This window comes from Mus pahari, chromosome 2 (assembly GCF_900095145.1).
Source record: "Mus pahari chromosome 2, PAHARI_EIJ_v1.1, whole genome shotgun sequence".
Lineage (NCBI taxonomy): Eukaryota > Metazoa > Chordata > Mammalia > Rodentia > Muridae > Mus > Mus pahari.
In genome coordinates, this window is record NC_034591.1 from 150712680 (window position 1) to 150738135 (window position 25456).

A 25456-nucleotide genomic window follows, 5' to 3' on the forward strand; every position below is an offset into this window, starting at 1 on the left:
CAATCAACACATTTCTACCTGTTGCCCTCTACAAATTTTGCACACTTCCTGTTTCATTTTCCTCTTGTCCATAGACACCAGAACTGTCTGTTATACCTCTTAGACTACAGCTCGTGTGTAACAGATACGAGCTCTCTCATTGACTCTTCCTTTCTAGTTTTTGATCTGTTTCTTTTCCACTCGATGGCCACACTCATGCAAGCAGAAAACAATTTGCAGGATGGGATGCAGAAGCAAGTAACAACATAAGAACTCTTGTACACTAGTTGAAATAACGCTATCGAATTTGACTTGGGAACAGTCTTTTGATTTAATGAGTATGGTTCGAATTCAATCTGTGTCCAGTGGATGATGTGAGAGATGTATCTCTCTGAGCTCGGAGGCCGTTCTTACCCTGTTTTCAGGGAGAGCAAAGCATCATCTACTCCCCTTTGGTTGAACTTCCCCATGTAGGCATGCATTTCTGCATAGTTATTACGAATATTCCTCTCTGTGCTGCCATTGGGCACAGTCCCAAAGCGGAAAGGGGGTGAGAAGTCATTAGGTCTCTGGAACTGGAGAGAGAAAGAAAGACAGAGAGAAAGAGAGAGAGACAGAGACAGAATAAAGAAGAAATGCTTTAGAAAAAATGTGAAGAGACATTAAGTCAGCATTAGTGAGTTTATAATGGAAAGGAACCGACTATAATTCACCAAACACATTAGCCCTCACTCAGGAGCAGTAATTGCCTTCTGGAAGTGGACTTCAGTTCAACTCAATTTAGTACGTATTGTTGAGAGATTTCTATTTGCCCAGTCCCGGGTTTAATCTGTAACCCTGTGTGTTTCTTCTATGCATCTGACACAATACCAGTGATGATGGGCCTGAAAGTGGCATGATATGGTTTGTGGTACATTAGTCACTTTTATTTCCAAAAATTGTCTAAAATGTGCACCCAGGCCTCTTAATTCAGAGGCCCAATCATATTGTCCTTGTACAATTAAGGTCACACAGCATTACAGTCATGGAAATAATGTTTGAATATTGAATATATTTTGCTAAGAAATTTTCTTTTGACCTTCAGAGCTCTCAAAATTCTGTTGATCCTAAACTAGCTATTGGACAATTCACATGTCATTTTAGCTATGTTCCTGGCTTGCTTAAACACTGAGAGTGTCTCTCCAGTGCCTAGCATCAGAATTTAAAATCTTTGGATTCTGTCTCTATGACATCAGCGTTATTCCTAGCTATTACCCTGCACTGAGTTGGGCGTTAATGATGCTTCCCGAGCACACAATTTGACCATTTGGATTTCCACGGCCTCACCAACTCCATCTCTTTAATACACACTCACTTTTCTCTTGGGCCAATTGAGGTCCTTCATTTTAAAATACGGCTCAAAGCAACTGCTTTGGGAAACCTCCTGTGAATTCTTCCTTCTATCAAGTTGACCCAAAATGATCCCTCAGTACTTGTTATTCTGGTTTAGAGTACTAGATTGATACTATAAATGCAGTGACTCCCGAAGTCTACTGGCTAAGTACTGAGAACTAGACTTTCATGTGGACATTAATAGTTTAAGCTTGAGATTAAAACAGATATGATGACCAACTCTGCCACTTACTGCTTAATGACTGTGGTCATTGACAGAAAGTATGCACCACTTCTTCCATAATAAGGAGCTGATGATGCCCAGTTTTCAAGAATGCAAAATAAGTACTGGGCACAGCACCTGATACATCATAGGGTTATCTGCCACAAACCAGGTCACTGGGTTAGAGGGTCTTCAACTGAGAAAATGCCTGTAGCAGACTGTACTGTAGGCAAGTCTCTAAGGCATTTTCTTGATTAATGATTAATGATATAGTAGACTGGGAGGGCCCAGTCTGCTGTACTAGGTGGTCCTGGATTTAGCAAAATCAAGAAGCAGGCCTGAAGAGGAAATGGAGAACAGGACAGAAGCAGCACTTTGTCGTCATGAGTTTTGCGTCAGTTCCTGCCTGCTTGAGTTCTTACCTTTGCTCCCTCATTGATGGAATGTGATTGATACGTGTAAAGCAAATAGCCCCTTCTTCCCACATTCCCTTTGGGTCTAGCCTTCACCACAGCAATAGAAAGCAAACTAAGACAGTAGATGCTCAGTGATGGGTCCCATACTGTTCTAAATCCGTGTTCATTTTAGTTCTGTTTTGCTGATAAAACAGCAGGCTACCTAATGTTCTTTTCCTGTAAGTATATCTAAGATGACACAGAATATGGGCATAAAGCTGTCCCTTGGCATAGAGGGGACACTGCAGGTGTTTAAAGTGCTCTTGATTTCAATACTGCTATTTGTTACCTTGAAGCTGCATTTGAAAACCTAGCCCACCAACCCAGGAACCACTGAACTTTATAAACAGCCCAGGTTCCATGGCCTTTCTTCTCCTTCTCAGAGAATGTCAGGGCTTCGTGGGCCATAGATTCTCATAGCACAAGGAGCCATTACAACCACTGTAGCTGTTCTTGTTGGCCACAGTTGAGAGTTGGGTCAGTGTCATATGCTGTGGTGGTGGGATATTTAAATGTCACATCAAAAACAGACTTTCCAACTGGAAAACCCTTCTCTTGTGATCAGCACACTAAATGCAAAATGCTAATAATAGCCTCTGTTTTGTTTGTTTGTTTGTTTTTCAAGGGGTTGTAATTTTTAAGCAAATAAACATAGAAGAATCAGAATTGTCTTCTCAGAGCTAAGTAGCTTGAATCTTCCATTGGACAAATGATAAAGCAAGGATTCAATGAGGATAATTTGCTCACTATCACCCAGGGGTAGTGGTGGCGAATGTCATCAGCGTTTTCCCTGGTCTAATTAAGAATGACTCCTCACTGTGCCTGGCAGAGAGCAAGCTTACAGTAAACAAGGCTATGCTTTAATAAAAGAGACAGGCACCAGAAGACTTCACACATCGCTGTCAAACAGAACTCCTCAGAAATTGGAAGAAACCCATCGCCTGAATCCTAAGCCGAGGGGATGGCACGGGAGGGAGCAGCCCCTGGAGTCATGTGAATGTCCTCTCCTCTGTCCATCTGCACTTTGCCAGGGTAATGGATATGAACTTTGTCTAGGATACTACAGGTCCCTCCCACAATAGCTTCTGAAGTAGTATGGAAAACTGGAATTACATCCAATTCAGATCTGATATAAATTATTTATCATGTAGGTATTTTTGAAAAACTTAATGCAAGGAAAGTCTGTGCAATGATTTTTGCTTAACCAAACGGAATCCCGTGCCCAGTGTACCACTTCCTGACGGAGCTACAGGCCAAGGCACTTCTAGTTCCGAACCATAATCTTTTTATTTATTTTTTTTAATTTTAAATGATGTTTAGAGTCTCTATATTATTTTACAATCACATCCATAGGTGCATAAAACATTTCAAAACGTGGACCTGGAAGAGCAAACACCCTTTTCAAAGAGGGGCCACACTGGTGGAATCAATCTGAAGACTCCCCGAGGAACTCCAGCAACCTTACTGCACTGGTACAAAAGTAGTGCAGGGGAAGGCTGGCAGAATGCAGCAGCTGCCCTCAGCTATGCACATGGCCGGTGTGAAGGTGGCTCAGTGGAGATAGGGGAGTTGTCAACAAATGGTGTGAGGGTGATTAGAGGCTTCTGTACAAAACAAAGCTCACTCCCCACCTCCACAAGATCAATAGCAATTACGCCCGAACTTGCTCAGGAGAAAATATATGAGAACACTTTTGTAACCCAGAGCTAGATGAAGACTGTACATCACGTGTCCAATCCACCAACGGAGGGAAATAAAGATAAATTAAAGGTCATCAAAATTCAGAGCTTCTCTTTAAAAGATGCAGTTAGGATTATGAGAAGGTAAGCCACCAGCTGGGAGGAAGTATTTGAAAATGAATTAAAGCGATTTCAAAAACAAATCAAGTAACAGCAGAATAAGACATCATTTAGAGTACCATCCCCGAATAAATAACCAGAGAGAACAACCCCAACTGCAGTGTGGACAAAATTTAGCCTGGAGGCAATTTGGTTTAAATTCAACCCTTTCTCATGCCTGCTGTAGGAACACGAACACAGGCAAGTTACTTAGCCTTGCAGAGTTCCACTGTTTTCTGGAAATATTATTTTGATGCCTAAGATAATACATAGGAAAACACTTAACACTGTGAGATTCTGTCCTGTGTGAGGCAGAGTTCCCTCAGGTTGGAAAGTCTCGTTCTCTAGTCTGCCCCTGTAACTAGGCCAGTCTGAGGGCCTAGAGTCAGCCAGAGCCAATGCAAGAGATAAGCTTGCGTTCTCTGAAAAGTCTTGTTCAGCTCGACGGGAGGTTTAAATAAAACAGGTCTTTAAAAACTGTCGGCGGACCTTGAACTTAACTAAAATTCACATTCACAGGGAACAGTTAGTATGCTTAAGGAGACCCATGGGGAAGAAGGAAAAGACAACCCCCAAATGCCTTGATGTTTCAATAAATGCCCTTGTCATAAAACTCATCCCAAGATGCAAGGCCCTGTTGTGTAACCTTGGTGACAGTTGACGGACTCTGGGGTACGGAGGAGGAATTAAAATGTATACTATGAGGAGTCTAAATTAGAACAGGAAAGACCTTGACAAATAATTTTAAAAATTAGGACTTCAATAAGCCAGGGAGAACAATAATTAGATTTGAAAATTCTGTCTGATTTCAAAGTGGTGATAATTTTTTTAAAAAACAGCAGCATTTTTATTAATCACCTTTGACCACCCAGATTGTAACTGCTAAAACCCAGATCCATTTAGTGAAATGAAAGCCCTGGAGGGAGGACCCTCAGGGATCAGGCCCATTTCACAGATGAAGACACCAAAGTCCTGCAGAGTTCAAGGGTATTGCTCCAAGTGGTGTAAAGAAGAGAGACAAGGCTAGCTTCTCCATTGCCAGGCGACAATGCTGAGAGTCACTGTGCCCTGGCTTCCTGGGCACAGAGGCCGTGTGTTGTTACGTGGGGCCACCCAGGAGGCCATCCTTCCATTTCTGATATCACAGTTGTTTGCTCCCTTCCCCCCCCCCCCCCCCGCATCCAACACCTGCCCTTGGCAATGGCTATGAACTCACAGTAGCACAAGGGGTAACACAGAGGGAGAGTGTCAAGGGAGTTGTAATCTCATTTGCTCTTCTGAAGAACAGGCAATCAGAAATTGACACCCTGAGCCTTTCCCATCTGAACCTCAGTCTCGGTCTTGATGACCTTAAAGTGGATTCCTCTTGACAGTCAGTGATGCAAGGAGGAAGATACCAAGAATCAGAGGCAAAGGCCCTCACTTTCAACTGATTCTTCTAATGGACTCTGCCACCACCCCACAAAAGGGTCTCTCATAGAGCTTGTAGCAAAGAAAAAGGAAAGAGGGACAAGGCAGGTGGGAGGGTCTAGTCTAGTTTGTTTTCTTACAGTCAACTAAATATGTCAGTTGATTTCCCCAAGTAAGGGGTCTGTTAATCCAGTGATAATAGCCACATTCATTTAACACCTATGAATGTGCTGTGAATTAGCACATCATCTTCTTTATCTATGGTAATTAGAATATATCCGTTCATTTGGAGTGGACTGTATTGGGAAAGATGAATAAAACCTCCTGTTTCTAGGAGCTAGCCTCCCAGGAGAGTCAGAAATGTAAGTGTTCTCTGCCGTCCACATCTTCTTGTACAGTTTCATTTATATTTGTATTCAGAAAGTATTTATTCTGTGCAGACAAGCTTCAGGTGTAGGGGATTTGGTATTATAGAATAAGATCCAGAGGCTCATATCAAAGAAGTGTGATGGGTAACATACAAACATGCATAGAAACATATGTATGTGTTTCAACATATGTACATTCACATATGTACATATGTGTGCTTCAACTATGTGGTAGGCTAAAGTTGGTCACATACATTTTTCCATTCCTCCTATCAAGAGGGAAACCTGTGTTCCCTCTCCTAGGCAGAACAGGTGACTTGACATGGAAAGATTCAGAAGCCCTGCCCAGAGACTTCTGGCCTTGGAAAATGAGTGTGTGCTTCTACGGCCTCTTCACTGGCCTCCCAGAACCTCCTTCCAAGGGAAGGCTTTTAGCATATAGGGAGTATTGCATATCTAATCTTGGGGTCAGTCTCAAGCCCCAGTCTTGAGACCACCAAACTGGAGACAGCAACTGTGGGTGCTCCTGAGTGCAGCCCTAGCTTGTCTCTCAGCTCTACCCACTCCTGCCAGCATCCCAGAGAAGTCAGTAAAGCCCTTTTGGTCCCTCAAGTCCAGTCAGGCCTAGCTCTACCCTTAGGTAAAGATCAGGTGACTCTACCAAGGCTGCATAAAGTCAAAGACACACTCAGCCCAGCTTTACACAGATATCTGACCCCCAAGACAGTGAAACCCAATGAACAGGTTCTTGTGCTGAGAATCTAAGCACTGGGATGCTGGCCCAGCAATGAATTACTAGTGAACGTGGAATGTTTCAAAACAAGACAAACTGTGTAATGCTATGGACTGATTGGCAGGTCACATTTGAGATGGGACCTCAGTAAGATCATGTATCCAAAGCACATGTGGGACATACAAGGAGTACAGAAATTCGTCAACTAAAAAGGTTCAGACTACTGAGATGGGCAACCAACAAGGTGATAGGAGCCCCAGAGAAGCAGGACCCTGTGTCAGTGGGAACACAGGGTGAACAGGAATGCAGAGGGTGACACAGAAGAGCTTTCTATTTGGACAGAAGAAGCAAAGCAATGTCTACACAGCATGCTCTGCTCAAAGGCACAACACAGACGTACTAATAGCCACGCTCACTCAATACCTACGGAATGGGAAAAGCTTAGGCACCATCACAGACCATGAAGACCTCCTCCCTTTTCCTACAGCCTTATCAATAAGGCTGAGGGCTGATGAAGGATGAGGAGGGAAACAGGGCCTGGCTCTCAAAAGGAGCCCATATCTATGCAGTACAGTTTAGAAGTCTCATGCTAAGGCAAAAGTTCTCACCCAGTGAGTTGTGACCCCTTTAGGTGTTGAATAACCCCTTCACAGGGGTCATATATCAGATATCTACATTATGATTCATAGCAGTAGCAAAATTATAGTTATGAAATAGCAATGAAATAGCATTTTGGTTGGGGCTGGGGGGCAGTCACCACAACCTGAGGAACTGTATTAATGGGTCACAGCATTAGGAAGGTCAGGAACCTCTGCTTTAAGGTTTGCTAAACAGGAGGAGAGCCTGGACACTTCCCAGCTCTGCCCCTTGATAGCCCTGAGACTCCGCACAACTCACCTTCTCTGTGCCCCGGTTCCCACATTTGTAGAGTGGACTTATGCACCACACATTCACCTAGTTTCCCTGAGCACTGTCGTAGCACAGTGCCTGGCACATGGTAAGCATACTGAATTACCCCTTATTGTTAACAAGGTTCCTGCTATGATCACGCCCACTGTCACTGGAGGTAACTGGACAATTCTGTCAGAATGACAAGAGTGGGATTTTGTGTTAGAAAGAGTCTTCTGTCACCAGCACATACTCCAGGCTGGAAGGAACACATTGAGGAGACGGGAGCTCAAGGGGACCTGAGCTCTGAGAAGAGCCTGGGCACTTTCTTGGGGCGGAGAACAAGGTGAAACTTCAGGGACATTTTGTAGCAGCTTGAATAAGAATGTCCTCCATAGGTTCTCACATGAAAACACTTTGGTCTTCAGTTGTTTTAGGGAGGGCTGGGAGCTGTGTGTGGCCTTCCTCGAGCATGTCACTGAGGGAAGGTTTTCAGAGCCAAAATCCTCTTTCATTACTCCTCGCTGTCTCTGCCTTCTGCCTGGGGTCCATGTGTGAGCTCTCAGCACCCTTCTCCAACCTCCATGCCTGCCTGCTGCCTCGACCTTGCTATCAAGAACTCTAACCCTCTGGAACCATAAGCCCAAATTAACTTTTGTTCCACAAGTTGCCTTGGTCATGGGGTTTTATCACATCAACAGAAATGTAACTAATATGTTCTAATATCCTCCATCTCATTGAACACAAAAGACCTTAGCGGTACCATGACTATTAAAATTCCAAATAAGAACAGCTGCCATGAGGCCAGGATTCCTGGAAGGCTTCCTGAAGGGGGCAGATTGAAGCTGTAAGGAGGGAAGTGGAGTTTTCAATTGTGTGTGTGTGTGTGTGTGTGTGTGTGTGTGTGTGTGTGTGTGTGTGTGTATGCTGGTTAGTTTCCTGATGGAAGAGTGAAAAACCATTTGTGAATTCCTTAGGGCCATTGGAAAGAGGAAGTTCTGAAAGCCGTACCCAGATCCCCTCAAGGCCTAGGCCTCTGTCCTTGCCTCCCTTGTTTTGTTCAGGCTGCTGTTCTGTCTGACACTGAGTTTTTTGCCCAGTGGCCTGTCACTTCTCCTCAGGAGGCTAACAGGAGATCAACTGTGGCTAAATCAGGCAAGTGACACCACACAGGGAGAGAGGCTCTGCTGAGATGAAGGGGTTGGGAAAGTGCCTTTCAGGGTGTAGACCAGCCTGAAACCGGCTCTTCTCCTTCAGTCTGTCCGCTCAGCATACGCTGATTAGTGCAAACCAGAGTGGTGACCTTGAGCTGCACACTGGACGCTTTGCTCACAGCTATCCTGCTAGTGAGGAGGGAGCTAGGGGCTTTTGTCTTCAGAGTGTGACAATCCCACACATAAATAATTCATCCTGTTACTTCTGATTCTACATTTGAATCACAAAGAGAATCAATGCCCGAATGCCACTCAGCCCTTCTAGGCCCTCAGGAAAAAAAAGAGATGGGTGGGTTCTTCAAGATATCTGTGTACTGATAAGAAATCTACAGGGACCCTCTTTACCTGCCCTGAATTCCTCTCACCACCCCTATTAATGTCATCACCGTCCATCCTCTACAGTTCTTCCAAACCATGGTCTTTGGGCATCATTATCATCACTGATGAGCATGTCTATGAATCTTAGCCTTACATCAGATTTTGTCATCAGCACTGTCAAGATACAATATAATTTCACCACCCAAGAAAACTCCCTCACGATACTCCTCCATAGACCTCCCCTGGCTCCTGACACATGATGACCTGCTCTGTCTTCCCATAGTTCTGACTTTTAATCATTCTTCATTACCCAGGACTATTAAACCAAACTACCATATTGCTTACTCCCATATATTCCCATTTGTCACTGGCATCTATATACCAAGTCTCTGTTTCAAAGCCAGGGTGGGGAAGCCACCAAGACAAACAAACAAACAAACAAACAAAAAGTGAAAGAAGATGATAACACAGTAAACTTGGGAAAGATGTGACGTACAGGCGGTCTGTTAACAATGGAGGAAATTTCATTCTAAAATGCTAAGTGTATGTATTGCCTCAAGGCACAGAGCTCTGTTCCAGTTTGAACTCTTCTATTTTGAAATGTGGGTTTCAGAACAGTCCCTCAAGACACCACTCAAGGGTCAGCCAAGCTGTGGAGACTGTGGTGGATTATATAATGAGATGCCTCACCGTTCTTAAAGTGACAGTATGGAATGGAGGTAGGAGGAACAAATGATTACTTGGGAGCTGTAGAGATGGACCAGGAGGTAAAGTGCCTGCTAAGAGTTATAATCCCCAGAACCTGTGTAAAAATACTAGGGTGGTTATGGTGAACTACTAAACCTCACTACATACTGAGGGTAGAGGGAATAGAAATATGCAAATCCCTGAAGCTCTTTGGTGGGTCACCCTAGAGGAGTCCTTGAGCTTCATGCTAATGAGAGATCCTCCCTCAAAAAGCAAAAAAGGTAGAGGAACAGACTGTATCAACAACGTAGGGCTTCAACACTTCCATGAACCCATGTGCATGTGCACACACATATACACACACACACATGTTCACATGTCCACACTAACAAGTACACACTTATGCACACACCAAATGCTTAGCCTTACATTTTATTATAAAGCTATATTTATTATTCATTAGAGAATATATTGTTGCAATTTACTCAAAGGTGGTAAATAAATCACTATGACAGCAGCAGTACAGAATGTAGCAAGAAGACATAGATTCAGAATTTAAGGTGACAACATTTGGTACTACCATATGGTAGCCTCATTGAGCACTAGGTAGCTCCATCACTCTAGTTCTCTTTATCAAGTCTCTCTCTCTCTCTCTCTCTCTCTCTCTCTCTCTCTCTCACACACACACACACACACACACACACACACACACTACACACACGTATGCCTGTACTTGCATGTAGGAAGATTGGCTAGCTGTCCCTTCTCCTTGTCCTTCATCACACCACCATCATTCTAGAAGCCTCCTTCAGAGTTCTGCATGCTATGCTGTTGGGGAAGAAGGTTTCTGTCTCTCTGGGTCAGTGTGGAATGGCAAATTACCCCAAAGGCTTCAAAGAAAGGAGGTGAGGGAGGGGCCAGGCTTCTCTTTCTCCTGTCATCATTCTCCATTGGGGCTTCCAGGAAAAAAAAAAACCACCAGCTCTTCAGGCCTCTCGAGATTAGCTAACTACCAGATTTCTTTATAACAAGGACCTTGATGCAGCAAAACAATGATTTGTTTGGAATTTGCTAAACATTTAAATAAACAAACATTTGTTTCTATGTCTACCACATCAATTTTATTGACTATGTCTCCATCTCTTCCCTGAGGTTTTAGGTGTTCGGCAAAATCTGTGACTTGTCATAAAATATCCTCATCAATACGGCGGGTATAGCCCCAGGAATGTGCTTGACCTCTGAAGAACAATGGAGATGGGCTCAACATTATTACATGTTAACTTGGACTAATGATAGTTTGGTATCAATAGCAGTGAACATCCCAGCACACATTATGTGCTCTACAACTTGTATGTAGCAAGTCATTAATTTTCTCATTAAGTCCATGAGGTAAATATTTTTATTCACACATCGTGGGTAAGGACACGAACATCCTGATAGATAATTTTGGTCAATCCTTACAGCTAGGTGGGAGCAGAGAAAGAATTAAAACAGAGTCCTTACACATAACCATAAGTCATATCACACCAGAATACAGACAGAATACAGGCTCAGGAAACAGATTGTCTCAAGAACCCAAAGATCCGATGACCATGACAACTTCCCAGTGGCAAATAGGAAAAGGGAGGACTACAGAAACTTGGAGCACACAAGGAATGTCATGGCAGGGGTAGAGCTAGGGTGGAGAAACCCTTACACACTTGCCATGCCTGACTGTTGGCAAGGGGCTTGTGGAAGGCATCAGAGCAAGTAGGCGCTCATGAACAAAGGCACCGTAGCCCATGAGTACACAGTGTACCCTGAAGGAGAAAGGAATGTCTGTGTGTGCAAACATGATACATGAGTGTGGTATCCGGATGGAGGCCACTGCTTGTGCACAGTGACTGACCAGGCCAAGCAAAGACCCAGCAGTTAGCTGAATTAGGATTAAGCATAAGGGTACAGCTGGGATAACAGAGGGGCTGCGTAAGAAATGTCTACTAGAAAACTACCAACTTGAACTTGAATTTATGGTATCATAATGGGCAGGTAGAAGTGGAAAGGGCACCAGAATGGAAAGCCATGTTCAAAGCAAGGAAGGCTCTATCCTTGTTCTTCCTCTATTGCCCAGGTTTCCCTCCTGACCACCTGGGAGTTGCAGAACACATCAGGAGGTTCCTGCCAGAACACCTCTGTCCAAGAAAGCCTTGGGTAACTCTGTGTACTCCCTCATTTGTACCAGCTCAATCGCATAGCCCTCCCCTGACCTGCTGAGGGAAAATGCTACTCCCTGCCAGCATCTATATATTGTTCTCTTCTCAATTCTCTGCCCTTCTTCCATTTACTCTGTGATGTAATAGGCAAGACTTTTGCCTGTTGTACTCATTGTACAACAACTCAAGTGCCTAGAATACTCCCTGACTCTAACTAGAGTCTCCATATGAATGGTCTAAATGATCTAATAAATTAATGAATTGGATTCTGTGCATTAAACCTCAAACTCCACTTAAAGTGCTTACTGGTTAATGCAAAATCATGCAACATGACCAAGTGTGATGTCTCTCAGATGTACTGCTGGGCTGCCATCCCCAGTGACGAGGAGTTAATTTGTCCTCATGTCAGATGAGGACATCTTTCTTGGCACATTCTTCATTTTTCCTTCAAAAAAAAATGTATCAGAGCTGAGATCCCATAAGAGCTTGTCAGATTCAGGACTTGATGATGTGTATAGATATTTCATTGGCATCAAAAATGTGACAGAGCTGGGGATGGTTATGATAACATGAAGATGAAGTGAGCCAGAGACATGAGGACAGAGGGTTTAAGTTTTATCCTTCGGTAGTCCTATGTCATAGCTAGCCTCTGCTCTGTTCCTCCAACTTTCTTTCAGGCAAGACTGAGTTTTCTGCCTTCCCACATCACGCCAGTTCCCAGCTCGCCTGGGAGAGATCAGAGATGTTTTTTCCAGATTGTGTTTGAAGCTATGGGTACCAGCAAAGACCAATGGCTCTTAAGGAAGCCTTTAGGTAAAGGATGGATGTAGAGAGACTCATCACAAAATGAGGATCTAATGTTAGTTGCCCCAGGAGTCCCAGCAGATTTGCTATATTGTGGAAGGTTATTAGAGGCCCCTACCAGGTGGCTGTATGGAAGGTACCTCACTGAGTCACCCACATGTCAGCTCTATGCTCCTGACAGCCACCACTGATGTCTTCGGAGACATGAAGCTGGGATGGGAGCTTGAACTGTCAAAGGACTGTGCCAGGTGAGACCTCTGGCCCAGGATGATCAGAGGAGGGACATGTCAGGGTAACAGGCACACTGACCTGGCAAGCCATCTGATCAGAAAGGTTTCAAATTGACTAATGGAAATGAAAGCATTTGCGTCGATTGTCACTTTGTGATCATTTATAGCATAACAGGATTTTTTTTTCCCCCCTTTGGTCAGTAAAGTTGACTCTACACAGAGACACCACAGCTGGATGAACGTCTGAGCCACAAGGTAGTCTAGTGATCCCACTTGGCACACTGCATCCCTCTAGGCTTCATAATGGGTCTCAAAGACCAGGAAAACCCCTTGGTAAAGAAGCTGGTTTAATGTTGACACACTCTTTTGCTGGACTTATTCTGCCCTGGGTTTGTTTTCCAGACTACCCATTATTCCTCTCGATAACCCTGTGAACTGGGAAATATAACTTAGAAACAGAGACGGAATCACTTCTACACTACACAGAGGGAGAGAGAAAAACCAGAGAACCACCAGCTGCTTCAGATCAAAAAGCCTTCCCCATTGGTGTCTCCTCCCACCCCCTTCTATTCACTTGGCACATATCTTGGGTGCCTGAGCTGCTCAAAAAATGAAGAGTCTTAATGGCAAAGATAGGCAGGGACTTCAGCTCCTTTGTCCTTGGGGATTAAGTAAAGTCTTCATACCTAACTCAAACATGAGGGACCTCCAAGAATACTGTATTAGAAGGTTGGTGCTACAAAACTATCACCAGCGAGGGTGTTAGGGGAAGGGAATTCAGCATTCCCTAGTGACTAAGGGTTGAACATCACTCTAAACTATTAGTTCATAATTCATATTTTACTTAAATATCATATATTCAAATACATTCAGTTTTGTGATGTATCAGAACATATAGCTATGGAAGCTATGTTGGGATTCGGATAAAAAAGACCATGGCTAATTTAAGAAATAATGTTTGGTATGTACTTATGCTAGAAAACAATCTAAGAATCTACTAATACCTTAATAATGCCTTTATCTGAGCCTGTTTGGTTGTTGCTTGTTTCTCATCCACTCTGAATGTGGACGGTGTTAATAGTTCATTTGGGTTGGCTGACTTTTGCTGTGAGTGACGCATGGGAAAATGGCAGGTGCTCTGCAACACACGTGACTGGCTGGGAAGAAGGCTCTCGCCACTCAGGGAACAAAGCAGGCTCAACAACCAGCATACCAGAAAGATGCACTTTACTATTCACAAACAGGAGACAGGTGATAATCAGGGGCTCTGAAGAGGTCTAATATCTCCCCAAATAAATCCTGAAAGAATACTGTGACTTAAGAGCTGACAAGCCAAAATAGTAGCACAGTTGGGGACCCTACTTACTCAGATTTCCTCTTAAATGTCTGCCTAATTTAGGTGGCTTGACAGGAGGAGAAAATAAAGGTGTGAAAATTCTATCTGGGACTGTAAATGTCAAATATTTCTCATCTACATTACCTTCCCTTTCTTTCCCCACAGCCATTTGTTATGAAAACATTTCTCACACTCAAATTGCTGTATGGCTTTTTCTTATACCATGAATACTATATGAGTTTAATAACTGTCTTCTCATTCATTTATTCACTTATTCATCTATCCATCCATCCATCCATCCATTCATTCATTCATTCCCTCATCCAATAAACTCTTACCTCCACTGTGGTTTTAGTCTAAAAAGAAAGGAAAAGTAATGGAAACATCTCAAATATCTGTATATCATGCCAATTACCATGTGATTTCTATTGTGAATAAAGAAGAGTGCAGGAGAATAAATTTAGCTTAGAACCTTTCCTAGATTTTCCCCCACAGAAGCAGAGATTGTATCTAGGACCTTGAGCATGCTAGGTGAGCAATCTACCACTGGGCTATGTCTCCAGCATCTCAAACTGTACACTATATGCGCATTTGGTGCCCTGAGGTCTGACTTCTACATTCTTGGAAGCTCTTGCTGATGAGAATATGCCACCAGGGAGTACCTCCCTTTTAAATATAGCCCACAGCCTGGAGTGAGTTCTCAGGAGAACTTCAAGTTTACATCAGAGAAACACATTCAAATCAACTTATTGTTTTCATACAACACTTAAGTCCTGCATCATTCCAGGCTTGGGGAAGATACTTTGTTCAGAGCAAGCACAGAGACAGAAGGAATTGGGTTGCTGCCAGTGAATGACCAGCCATCCTTGGAGAAATTATCTAGATGAGTCCATTTCACACACATATTTTAAAGATCCAACTGAGAAGAAAAATATCCTCATAACAAGGAAATATCAACCTCCATGATATGATGATTCTATTAAGAGACCAACAGCCAGGTTTCTTTAATGGATCCAAGCATTGTCCGTCATGTTTCTCTGTCAGTGGACTGCAGAGAAGCTGGACTTGAATTGTGAACTTGTGAGCCAGAAGCTAATTAATAGAATGGGAGAGAGTGCCAGGATAGCTATAAAGAGAGACACTGCTCAGTGATGAATGCCAGCCAAGCAAGTTCAAGGCCCTGGGTTCCAGCCCCAGAACTGAAGAAACAAAAGGATCCTTGTGAAATAGGAGATGTGTATCCCAGGGAAGCAGGATGGTTAGGGAAAGGGTAGCGATAAACATCTGAGTCGGGTCTGTGGGGTAAGTACCAAACACATGGGAAAGCATTTGTTTCCTGTAATATTGCTCAGAGGATGGGATGGAAGTACTCCCTCAATCTGAATGACTACTGACAACACTGGATGGGACTGGAGTGCTAGGCAAGTGCTCTGTCATCAAGCTATGTCCCCAGACAGAAAAATATCTCCCTCACAGCCTCTTCCAGTGCACTCTCCCATTCAATTAATTGGCTTCTGGTTTTCAGTTTCATAAATAATTTTAAAGCAGACTGTCTTCTCTGCAATCCACTGACAAAGAAATACAATACTTGAGAGAGAGAATTACCTTATGTTAGTCCCCTTTGTTATCACTATTAACCAATACCCTACAAAAGCTACTTTGGCTCATGGTTTTAAAAGGGGCACAGTCATCATGGTGCAGAAGGCAGGGTGTCAGCAGCCTGAGATGGCATCGTTTCCACAATCAGCAATGGAGAAGAGGAAGTGAGGCCCATATTACCAAACCTCAAAGCCAGCCCCCAGTAAGTCATTTCCACCAGTAAAACTTTACTTCTGATGATTCTACAAACTTCTAAAACAAGCTGGTGATCCAGGAGTTAAACACATGAACTTTGAGGGTGGGAGGGGGTTTTCTTTCAAATCTCAGCGCACAGAAAAACAGGAGGTCCAAAAGAGGAGAGAATATCAAAAGGATGAAGTTCAGTCAGACCATGTGCAAAGGGGTTCTCACCATGCACCACAGCAAGAAGGATCAGGAACTCTTTGCCAAAGTTGTGTTCAGAATGACGGTGGGATCCCAGTGGACCACAAGAGGCATGTGTTTAGGATGGAATGCTGCTTTTTAATGGAGAATTAAAGACCAAAGTGGGGTAAGGCAAGTGGTTGGGTCATCATTGATGCTGGTTCATTATCAGCATCTTGTATTCTCTTTTATCATTTACAAATAAAATTTGACTCATAGAAAACAATTAAAGTTAATTCATTAAAAACAGCTAAGTTGAGGAGAGCAAAGCTTTAGGATGAAAGGTTAAATATTTTTATTTTTCTTTGTTTTGTGGTTTTGCTTGGCTTGGTTTGGTTTGGTTTGGTTTGGTTTTTTGAAACAGTTTCTCTGTGTAGCCCTGGCTGTTTTAGAACTCACTCTGTTGACTAGGTTGGTCTTGAAATCAGAGATCTGCCTGCCCCTGCCTCCTGAGTGCTGAGATTAAAGGTGCGTGTCTCCGCGGTGACACGCACTTTTTCTTTTTTCTTTTTTTTTTTAACAAGAAAAGGAACACCCAAGGGACTGTCTCTGACATGACATTTGTTATTCTGTCTGATGTAATTGAACTCATTCTGTAGCCAAGGCTGACCCTGAACTCCACCCTCCTGTATCCATCTCCTAAGTACCACCACACTTGGCTCATTCTATGTCTTTGGAACTCATTGTCTGCTTTCATCAGTGGACTGTTGTTCTCCATGTCTCTGCTACCATGCAAACAGGTTTCTGTGCATGTTTGGACTATACTTATATTAAAATCATATTCTCTGAGGTTCATGCGTAAGTGAGCATCTCATTTGCTCACATAGGTAGCTCCATTTGACAGCTCATCCAATAAGCATATCCATTCAATAAGCATACGCTGAGCAAGTTGTTTCTATATACTAGGTTTGATCAATATACCAGGTATTATCTATATACCAAGTATTATCTATATATTAGGTATCTATATACGAGGTATCATCAACATACTAGGTAGCATGGTAAATTCAGAGAGTACACAGTCTTAGATAAAAATTCTAGGTAAATAATACAAAGAGAGATGAACTGATCTAAAATGTTGGGGGGTAGGGCAGGGTTTTGGTAGAACTTAGGCTCCAGACTCAGCATGGGTCTTTTGAAGGTTAGGACCAGTTTCCAGAGAGACCCTGAAACACAGCTGATGAACTGTCTGTTCTAGAACATCTTGGAAGGATGGCATTAGGTACGCCAGTGGTTCTCAACCTTCCTAATTCTGCAGCCCTTTAATACAGTTCCTTATGTTGTGGTGACCCCCCAACCACAAAATTGTTTTCATTGATATTTCATAACTGTAATTTTGCTACTGTTGTGAATTATAAATAGCTAATATACAGGATATCTGATATTTGACCCCTGCAAAAGAGTTGTTCAACCCCCAAAGGAGCCACATCCCACAGGTTGAGAACTTCTGACATAAGCCCTCCTGAAAAAGACTGTGTGGAAGAATACATGCTTGGCTCATGTATGTGGAAGCAGTGTCACAAGCCACCTCAAGCTTGTGCCACCAAGCCTTCTCCACTGTGATACATGATATTGCTTTTTATTTTTCTTCCATCGTGTGCAAAACAAAGTCTTCCATAAGTACAGGGACGAGTGGCAGTGTGCTCACACAGACCTGCTGCTTCCTGCCCTTGGTTCCAGTGAGGGATATATAGCAGGTTTTAGGCTTTCTGCAATGAGTGAGTTAAGACAAGTGGGGGTGGAGGGTGAGACTGAAAACCAATGGTGAATTGCTCTCAGTCATTTGGAGGACATCATCTTGACAGTGTCCCATCACTCAGACAGGCCAGCAAAATGTGTTGAGTGATCCGACCAAAAACTCAGATGGTCTTAGGGGGAAAGCTGGGGCTGCAGTTAACACTCAACATTAATATGAACTGAGGACTTAGCATGCATGAGGTACATACAGTTCTGACCACTTGGTAAGTCATAAACCTTAAATCACCACAAAAGCTAGTGGGTGGGAAACCTTTTACCCCCTAACTGGGAAGGAAGGCTCCAGGTTTAGGAACAGAGCAAGACCATAGAGCCTCTTGTCTTGTTTTTCTCCCAGGGTTTTTAGCATTTGCCTGAAAAATAAGTTTCAGAGGAAAAGTAAAAAAAGAAAGGGGGGAAAGGGGAGCATTTAGCTGAGTGTCACCCAGGGGTCACAGATGACTGGTGAGCTCTATGGAGTCTTTATCAATGTGGCTTTATAATAGTGGATACCATGGATGGGGAGGGGCATGATTGTAGGATTGCTCATCTTGAGAAAGAACACCCAATACAAATGCTAATTCATTCGTGGCTCTAGAATGCAATTTCCCACAGGCTTCAAGCTAAGGACATACCATTCTCAATAGTTCATTGCTAAATCAGCTGTTGAAAAACACTAACACACTTCCCCCAGTGAAGCAGTACTACAAATGGTTAGCTAATTAAGGGCAATTTAATCCATCAGAGAGCAGAAGTTTAGTGTTAGTACCAGCACGTGTCCTGGGAGCATCCATCCTTTAATAAATGTAGACAGTCACTGAGAGCAGTCCTTTCCTTCAGAGGGGGCAGTATGTGAACATCACTGTCAGCACGTACACCCATTTCCTGGGCCATTATGATGTCTTATTTAGTTCTGGGTCCCAAACCAAACAGTCTCTGTTTCCTTACTCAGGTGTGTCTCCAAAAATCAATATTCCTCTTTTTTTTCCATCTGAAGGACCTCAGGCTTAACAGGGAGACAATCTGAAAAGATATCTTACTAATGTACGTGTAGGTGCTAATTCTATTCTAATATAAATGCTTTGTAAATTGTATTTTAAGAGACAGTTTGAAGGTGCTTTGCTTTTATATAAAGATTTAAATAGTGATTTTTAACTCCACAAAAGCCTTTGTGATGGTGAACTTGGTTGGCAGGGGCTGGATTTAGAAGCACCCAGGAGAGTGCCGAAGCACATTTCATGGTACACTTATACAATGTCTTTGGAGAGTTAACTTAGCAAGAAGCGCCACCCTAAACCCAATATCCTCTTCCCTATCCATCATGGGATAAACTGTATCACATGTCCCTTTTACCATTACATTCTGCCATAAATCCCATGGGACCGACCGACCAAGCAACCAACCAACCAACTACAGCCAGAGTCTTCTAAAACAGACCCTTTGGTATCAGCTATACATAAGTAACCATTGTAACATTCCAGGAAAATGGTGTCACTCAGACCAATCTGCTCAGACGACAGATGGCTTGGGGAATTACTTTCTATAATTTCTACTCTCCACAGAGCCCCGGATATTGTCATAGTTACACGGTAGTTCATGTCTAAGTAGCTAGTTCCATCATGAGTGGGAGGAAGTAAAAAGGTTGCTTAGCTGGGTCATTTATCACCTTGAGAGATGCTTCCTGGTACACGGGGCTATTGGATGATGAGTGCTTTCAGAACACCTCCAAAGTAGAGCTGAAGCCACCTTATAGGAATGGTCTATACCCAACCCCCAATCCCTACTCCACCCCAACCCGCCATGATGGCAGCTCCCTCACCACTCAGTGCCCTGCAGAATGTCTAGTTTGCAGCATGCCTACTGCAGAACACCAGGCTGACACTTATGTTTGAAAGCCTCTCTCCAATGATTTGAAGTTGACAGGCAAGACTAAAATTCCAGCTCAAGAGGAACCTAGGAAGTACTAGGACAAGGTAAGGTGGTCCAGATCACCTGTGACTACTGGGGAATAAACGACCCTCCTGCATAGAGCATGTTCCAAGCAAGTAAATGACTGAATTGGTCCAGGCTTTCTGCTGGTTAATCTCATGGTGGGAAATTCTGGAGCTTATTTTCCCTCATGTGTTGGTCATGCTGGTGGATATGAGCATATACTTGCCCTTGCCTGCAGTTATTCCACAGGTGGATGTCCTTATGCCATGGTTGATCTAAGGACGCCCACCATATACTGAAAAAATGGCTGTCAGGCCAGAAGAGTGTGTCAGAAATACATCTTCTGGCCCATGTTGTTTCCATTCCAAACCATCCCAAAGTATGTCTAATCCTGGGGTGACTTCCTAGGTCAGGGTGATGGTACACCTCTCTGGTGCTGGGAACACGGTGGAGCTGACTATGATGCTGAGCCTTCTCAAAGAAACAAACCTGGCAGCAGCCTTTTAAACGTAGCTACCTGGAGTCACGGGTGAGCTGAAGGTTGTATTGCTCTATGGATGTTTGAATATCAGTCCGCATAAGGAAGCAGGTGAGACCATCTCATGCTTGTTCGGGAGAACCTGACTGGCAGAGAGAAAGAGCTTTGTACATAATTTGCTGCAATTAACTTGGCACGCGCCTAGAAAGAGGAAGGGAAAGGCAGAAAATTGCTCAGTGCCCAAAGTCAAAGCCACACCTGTGTCCCTCCGTGTGTGCGAGTGACAGTTTGCAGTGATGACTGGGTGTGTCTTGTAAAGACAACTGTGTTGGTCTCATTACCCTCCCCTCTGCCCTCTGTCAAGCAAGAAGAAATTCGTTCCCCAGAGGTTCCCCTGCCCTGGGTTGCAATGTCCTGCATAACACCACCCTGTTAGCTGTCTCGCTCAGTCTGTGTTTGAAACCAACTGGGAGGCATTGTTAGAATGTACAGCCTTCTTCCTTCAGCACCAGGTAAACACCCAACTCAACACACCCTATTTCATCCTGTCTAACAATGGCTGGGTCTTCTTGGCTGTCCCGGGGTCTCCTGGCAATCAGTTCTTGCAAAAACACTCCAGCAACTTGTACATTACTAGAAATGTTCTGTGGTGCTAACGGTCAGCTGGGAGATGTGTAAGGAGGTTTTACAGAACTAAGCATGAGGGACTTTACTATCACGGTGGCCTTCAAGCTCACATCCTTGAGGGCCTTGTTGCAGTACTTCTGAGACAGTGTCCCTTAGTCCATCCTTTATTTACCCCTCTCCTCAGATAAGGATGGGGCAGGGGACATTGTTTTTCTCCCCAGTTCCTCTTCTGTTTTGCTCCCATTAAGGGGAAGGCTCCTGAGAGTGTTCTCTGTTCTTAGCCGGATTAAGAACAGGAGTTATTGAGTAGAAGGAACTCTGGTACTCCTAACCATTCAATGCATCTCCGATCCCACAAGAAACATGGGAAGAGGAGATGCTGTATGCACACCAATGAAGACTGCAAGGCCTGCCTGGAAAGACTCCTAGACTAGAGTAATCGAAGGCCAAACGCTCTTGCTGTGCACCTAAACTGGGTGAAGATCCATCTCTGTTGCAGATGTTAGAGTCATTGCTTTGAGACTCAGAAGTCAGGCCAGGAAAGCTGTAAGGACTGGCCTTACGTTGGGAGTGTTCGCTAAATATGATCATAAGGGCTGGAAAAAAGTAAGTTGGTTTGGCCCAGCTATCACCCTAGTCAACAGCTATAAATGCACATGAATTCTGCTATGATTGATCCTATATTCTGATCTCTGAGATGTGTATCAGGCAGTGGTGACAGAATGTGAAGGTCTTAGGGAAAATGCTTTATGAAGCAAGCATTGTAGATATCTGATATTTATTTACTCCCTGCCAGGAAAGTTCAAAGGCTCCCCAGGGATATTCTCAGTGGGAAGATTAGTCTATGAAGCCTCAATACAGCTGGTCACGCCATCACCCCCAGCCTTTATTGAATGACGGTCTTCCCTTCTTTTGACTGTGAGTACCTCATGTTGGCCTGGGGCACAATAGGAAGGTTCCCTAAAAAGCACCTCTCTATGGAAATTTCCTTCCCGAAGTGGCTTGGTTTTTTTCTAGGCTCCTAGTTGACAGATATTGTGTAATAGGGACTTGTGGGTCCAGAGAGTGGTACAGAGTTCCATCCAATGAGAAAGGGTCCCACGTGACTATGCTGTTGTTACATTTTGCTGGGAGACCTGTTTTTCTGTGACACTTGTACATGCAGGCCAGAAGACAACCTCACAGGTTCTTTTAATGTTGTCCAAATATTTTGTGACAGTTCGTTCAGTGGACTAGGACTCACCAAGCACATTAGGCTGGCGGGCCAGCCCCGTGTCTGTCTCTCCAGTGCTAGGACTACAAGCCCATGCCGCCATGCCGCCATGCCGCCATGCCTGACTTTCACACGTAGGTTTGGGGAACTGAACTCAGTTCCCCATGTGTACAAGAAAATATGTCAGCACATGGATGGACTCTGCAGTGTAAGTCCTGCGATATTCAAGTAAGAAACTGAGACCCAATCTTTTTTTTTTTTTTTTTTTTTTTTTTATTTTATTACATATGCCTCTTCATTTATTGTTTTTGTTTGCTGGAGAAGTTGAAACAAAAATTTAAGGTTTTTTTTTTCTCCCCTAAACATGAATCATTCAAGTAAAACCAACATAACTATTGAAATTAGCAAAGTAAAGGGAAGTATGCACAACCCGCACAAGCGAAGGCTGGGGAGGGAGGAGGGTGCATCTTTTCACGATTTCTCTGCAAACTGGAGCTGCCTCATCTGCCAGAGAGCCTAACTGCTCATTTTCTTCTCCTCCCTTGCTGCTTTGGGGATGGAACTGGCCTGGAACCTGTGCCCTTGAAGGTGGGAATGAAGGTTCCTGTCCAAAACTGGACAGTGGAAAAGTCTTAGACTGTGGTGTTTACAGGGTGTGAGTTGTTTTTAAAAGATTCTCCATGACCCTTGCTGGAAAGGAAATCTCAACACGGCATTGTCAATGAAATACCTGGGCTTTCCCAGTGCCAGGTGGTCCTGGGTCCCCACTGCCCCTTGCAGATGCCCAGCTAGGCAGAAAGACTCCAAAAACTAGCAGGCTGCACACAATTCGCTGAGAACCTTCGCCACTCTTGTCGCCATCGTAGCTGGGCGCATGTAGAAGTTGGCAAGGCTGAAGCATCCATAAAGAACCAGACTCCACCCGGGCGCTGACTTTGACTGTGAATATAATTCTGACATCTATAGAGCCTGAGTCTAGGATTGATGCCTTAGGCCACAGATAAATTTTCATGCTGCGTTAATTTGTCTCCGAGGATTCAAACCTAGTTACTCAGAAGGGAAGCACCAATTCTTAATACGTTTTTACCCACAAGCTGAGATTTAGTAAGCTCAGTCTCCCTGGATTACAACAATTATTTTTAATTTTTGTTTTTAATCAGAGAGAAAAGGATGTTGGAGAACTGGCTTATTTCTCTTTCATGTAAATAAACCTCAGAAGGAAGAAATTGTTTGTAAGGGACAGCTAAACAGAACAATTGTCTCCTCTGAGAACTCGAGACTTGTCTCCACAGAAGCCCCAGAGGTCACTCCAAGCTGGGGCCAGATCCCACTCCACATGGAAATCACAGACATGCTCAGTGACCCCGAGGCTGAGAATGGGACTTGCAGCTTTTCCCACCGAGACCAGCAAGCATAAGTGAGCTTCCATTACGAGTGGGAGCTGCTTGCTGCCTTTTGGTGTAAGTACAGTTCTATTCAGGTGGGAAAACACTGAGGGCAAGTTAATGCTAATTTGCATAATTACATTTCAAAATTTCCAGCTCCTGGGAGCCTCTGGTCATCTAGCATAAGGATAGCCTTCTGAAGGCTGACTTCTGTGGATCTAGCCCAAGACTAGGTTCAAATGGGTTGTCTCCTCAGCCTCTTCTTCCCTCCCCTACCCCTCTGCTGGCAACAACCATCTTCTCCCCTCCCCTCTCCCTCCCTCCCTCCTTCCCTCACTCCCTCTTTTCCTTCCTTCTTTAGTTTCACAACACTTTACTTTTTGAAAATATGGCTCCACTAATGTCAGCTGAGTGAAACAAAGCTATGGTCTTTTTTTCTGGGTGAGAGAGACCACATGCTTTGACTTTCATTCTTTATACATAGGAGACCTATGCTCTTTACACAGATGTGTGTGTGTGTGTGTGTGTGTGTGTGTGTGTGTGTGTGTGTGTGTACATGAATGCATGGATTCCTGTGATTCTGATTAGGAGGAGTTACATGCACTTAAGACCAAAAGAAGTTCACTCCAAGTCTAGGACATAAACTACATGCTCCAAACTAGTGCATTAAGAACAGTTTTTACGACAAAGAAACCGTGAAGGTGATACATCAGTCTTACAGAAACAAGCCTTCAGTCACTTTTCTCAGTGTCCTCACAACAGGCCTTGCAGAAGATTGTACACAGAACATATGGGAAGAAAATGGCATTAGTCAGGCTCAAGGTCAAAAAAGCAGGAGCACACGGTGTCCTTGAGGATCCTGTTGCCCTAAAAGGTACCAGCAAAGAAAAGGCCTTCTCGGTGTAACCCATCTCCCTGACAATCTACAGTGCAAAGTCGGTGGATTCTACACAAAGAAGGATCAAATCCTGCTGTGAGAAATACTGGTTTCATAAGGACAGGGCCATAGGGCTGAATACAGGAGCTGGGAGAAGGAAGAGAAGACCCCAAATCTCAAGGGCAAAATACCAGCTCAAAACGCAGACTCTAGAAAGAGCCATCCATGACTCTGTGCTAAGTTCCTGTTGCTACCAAACAAGAGACCTCGGGCATAAATCTCTTCCCATAAGTTACACAGTCTGTCAGTTGTGCCATAATATTTTCAGAGGTCCAGGGGAGACTTCACCTCTTCCAGCTTTTAATGGCTCTGTCATCTACCTGTGTGTGCCCCTTCAATCTCAGTTTCATCCATATGTGGCCTTCTCTGCCTCATATGTGCCAAAAAACTATGCATTTTGCTTATAGGGGTCACTATTATCAGCCACATTAAATACCTACCTTGACAACCAAAGAGAGGATGATCTTACTTCAAAGTCTTAAGTTATGTCTACAAAGACCCTCTTTCCCAAATTGGATCAGAATTCACTGAATGTAAAGGTTGGATTGTAGATGTGGATTTTTGATGACACCTTCCTGCCTCCTCAGTGACCCACTGGAATGACGAGAGTCAGGGATGAGGAATCCAGGGTGAGAAGTCATTGGGTGTTAGAAGAAAGGCCGCTATCGCTATTGGGGTGATGTGTGGAAGGGCACACAGAAACGGAGAGAAAGGAGTTGTGGGAGCCCTCATGGCAGCCCAGTGGTGAATATTGGTTCATCTGTAGCTTGGATCTTGAATGTGGCCATTCCTAAATCCCAACGGAGCTCACAGACTTCCTGTCCCAGTGAAGACAGGCCCTGGAATTAGGACTCAAGGTTGTTTCCTAAGAAACATGCAGATTCAAGCTTAAACAAAACTATGCAAGTGGTAATAGCTGGCCCTAGTGGGCAGCCCTGAGCTTATCCAAGAGCTTAGGATATGTTCTGGACCCATATGAACAGGGGTTGCCCTGACAAGAGAAAGGAGGGCTTGCAGTAGGACAGTGGTCCATAAAATGCATTGGATTCACTCTGACAGTTAAGGTTAAAAAAAAAAAAAAA

The 25456-nt window shown here is 43.8% G+C and overlaps 1 protein-coding gene across 3 annotated transcripts in view; it reads right to left on the reverse strand.

The window, feature by feature from the left end:
* Positions 1-25456, reverse strand: part of Grin2b (glutamate ionotropic receptor NMDA type subunit 2B) — a 436141-nt gene that overhangs the window by 10611 nt on the left and 400074 nt on the right. For all 3 annotated transcript variants that reach the window (XM_029535630.1, XM_029535631.1, XM_029535632.1), the window contains one exon: positions 394-554. In XM_029535630.1, the coding sequence (XP_029391490.1) occupies positions 394-554 (161 nt within the window). The remainder of the gene's footprint in view (positions 1-393; positions 555-25456) is intronic.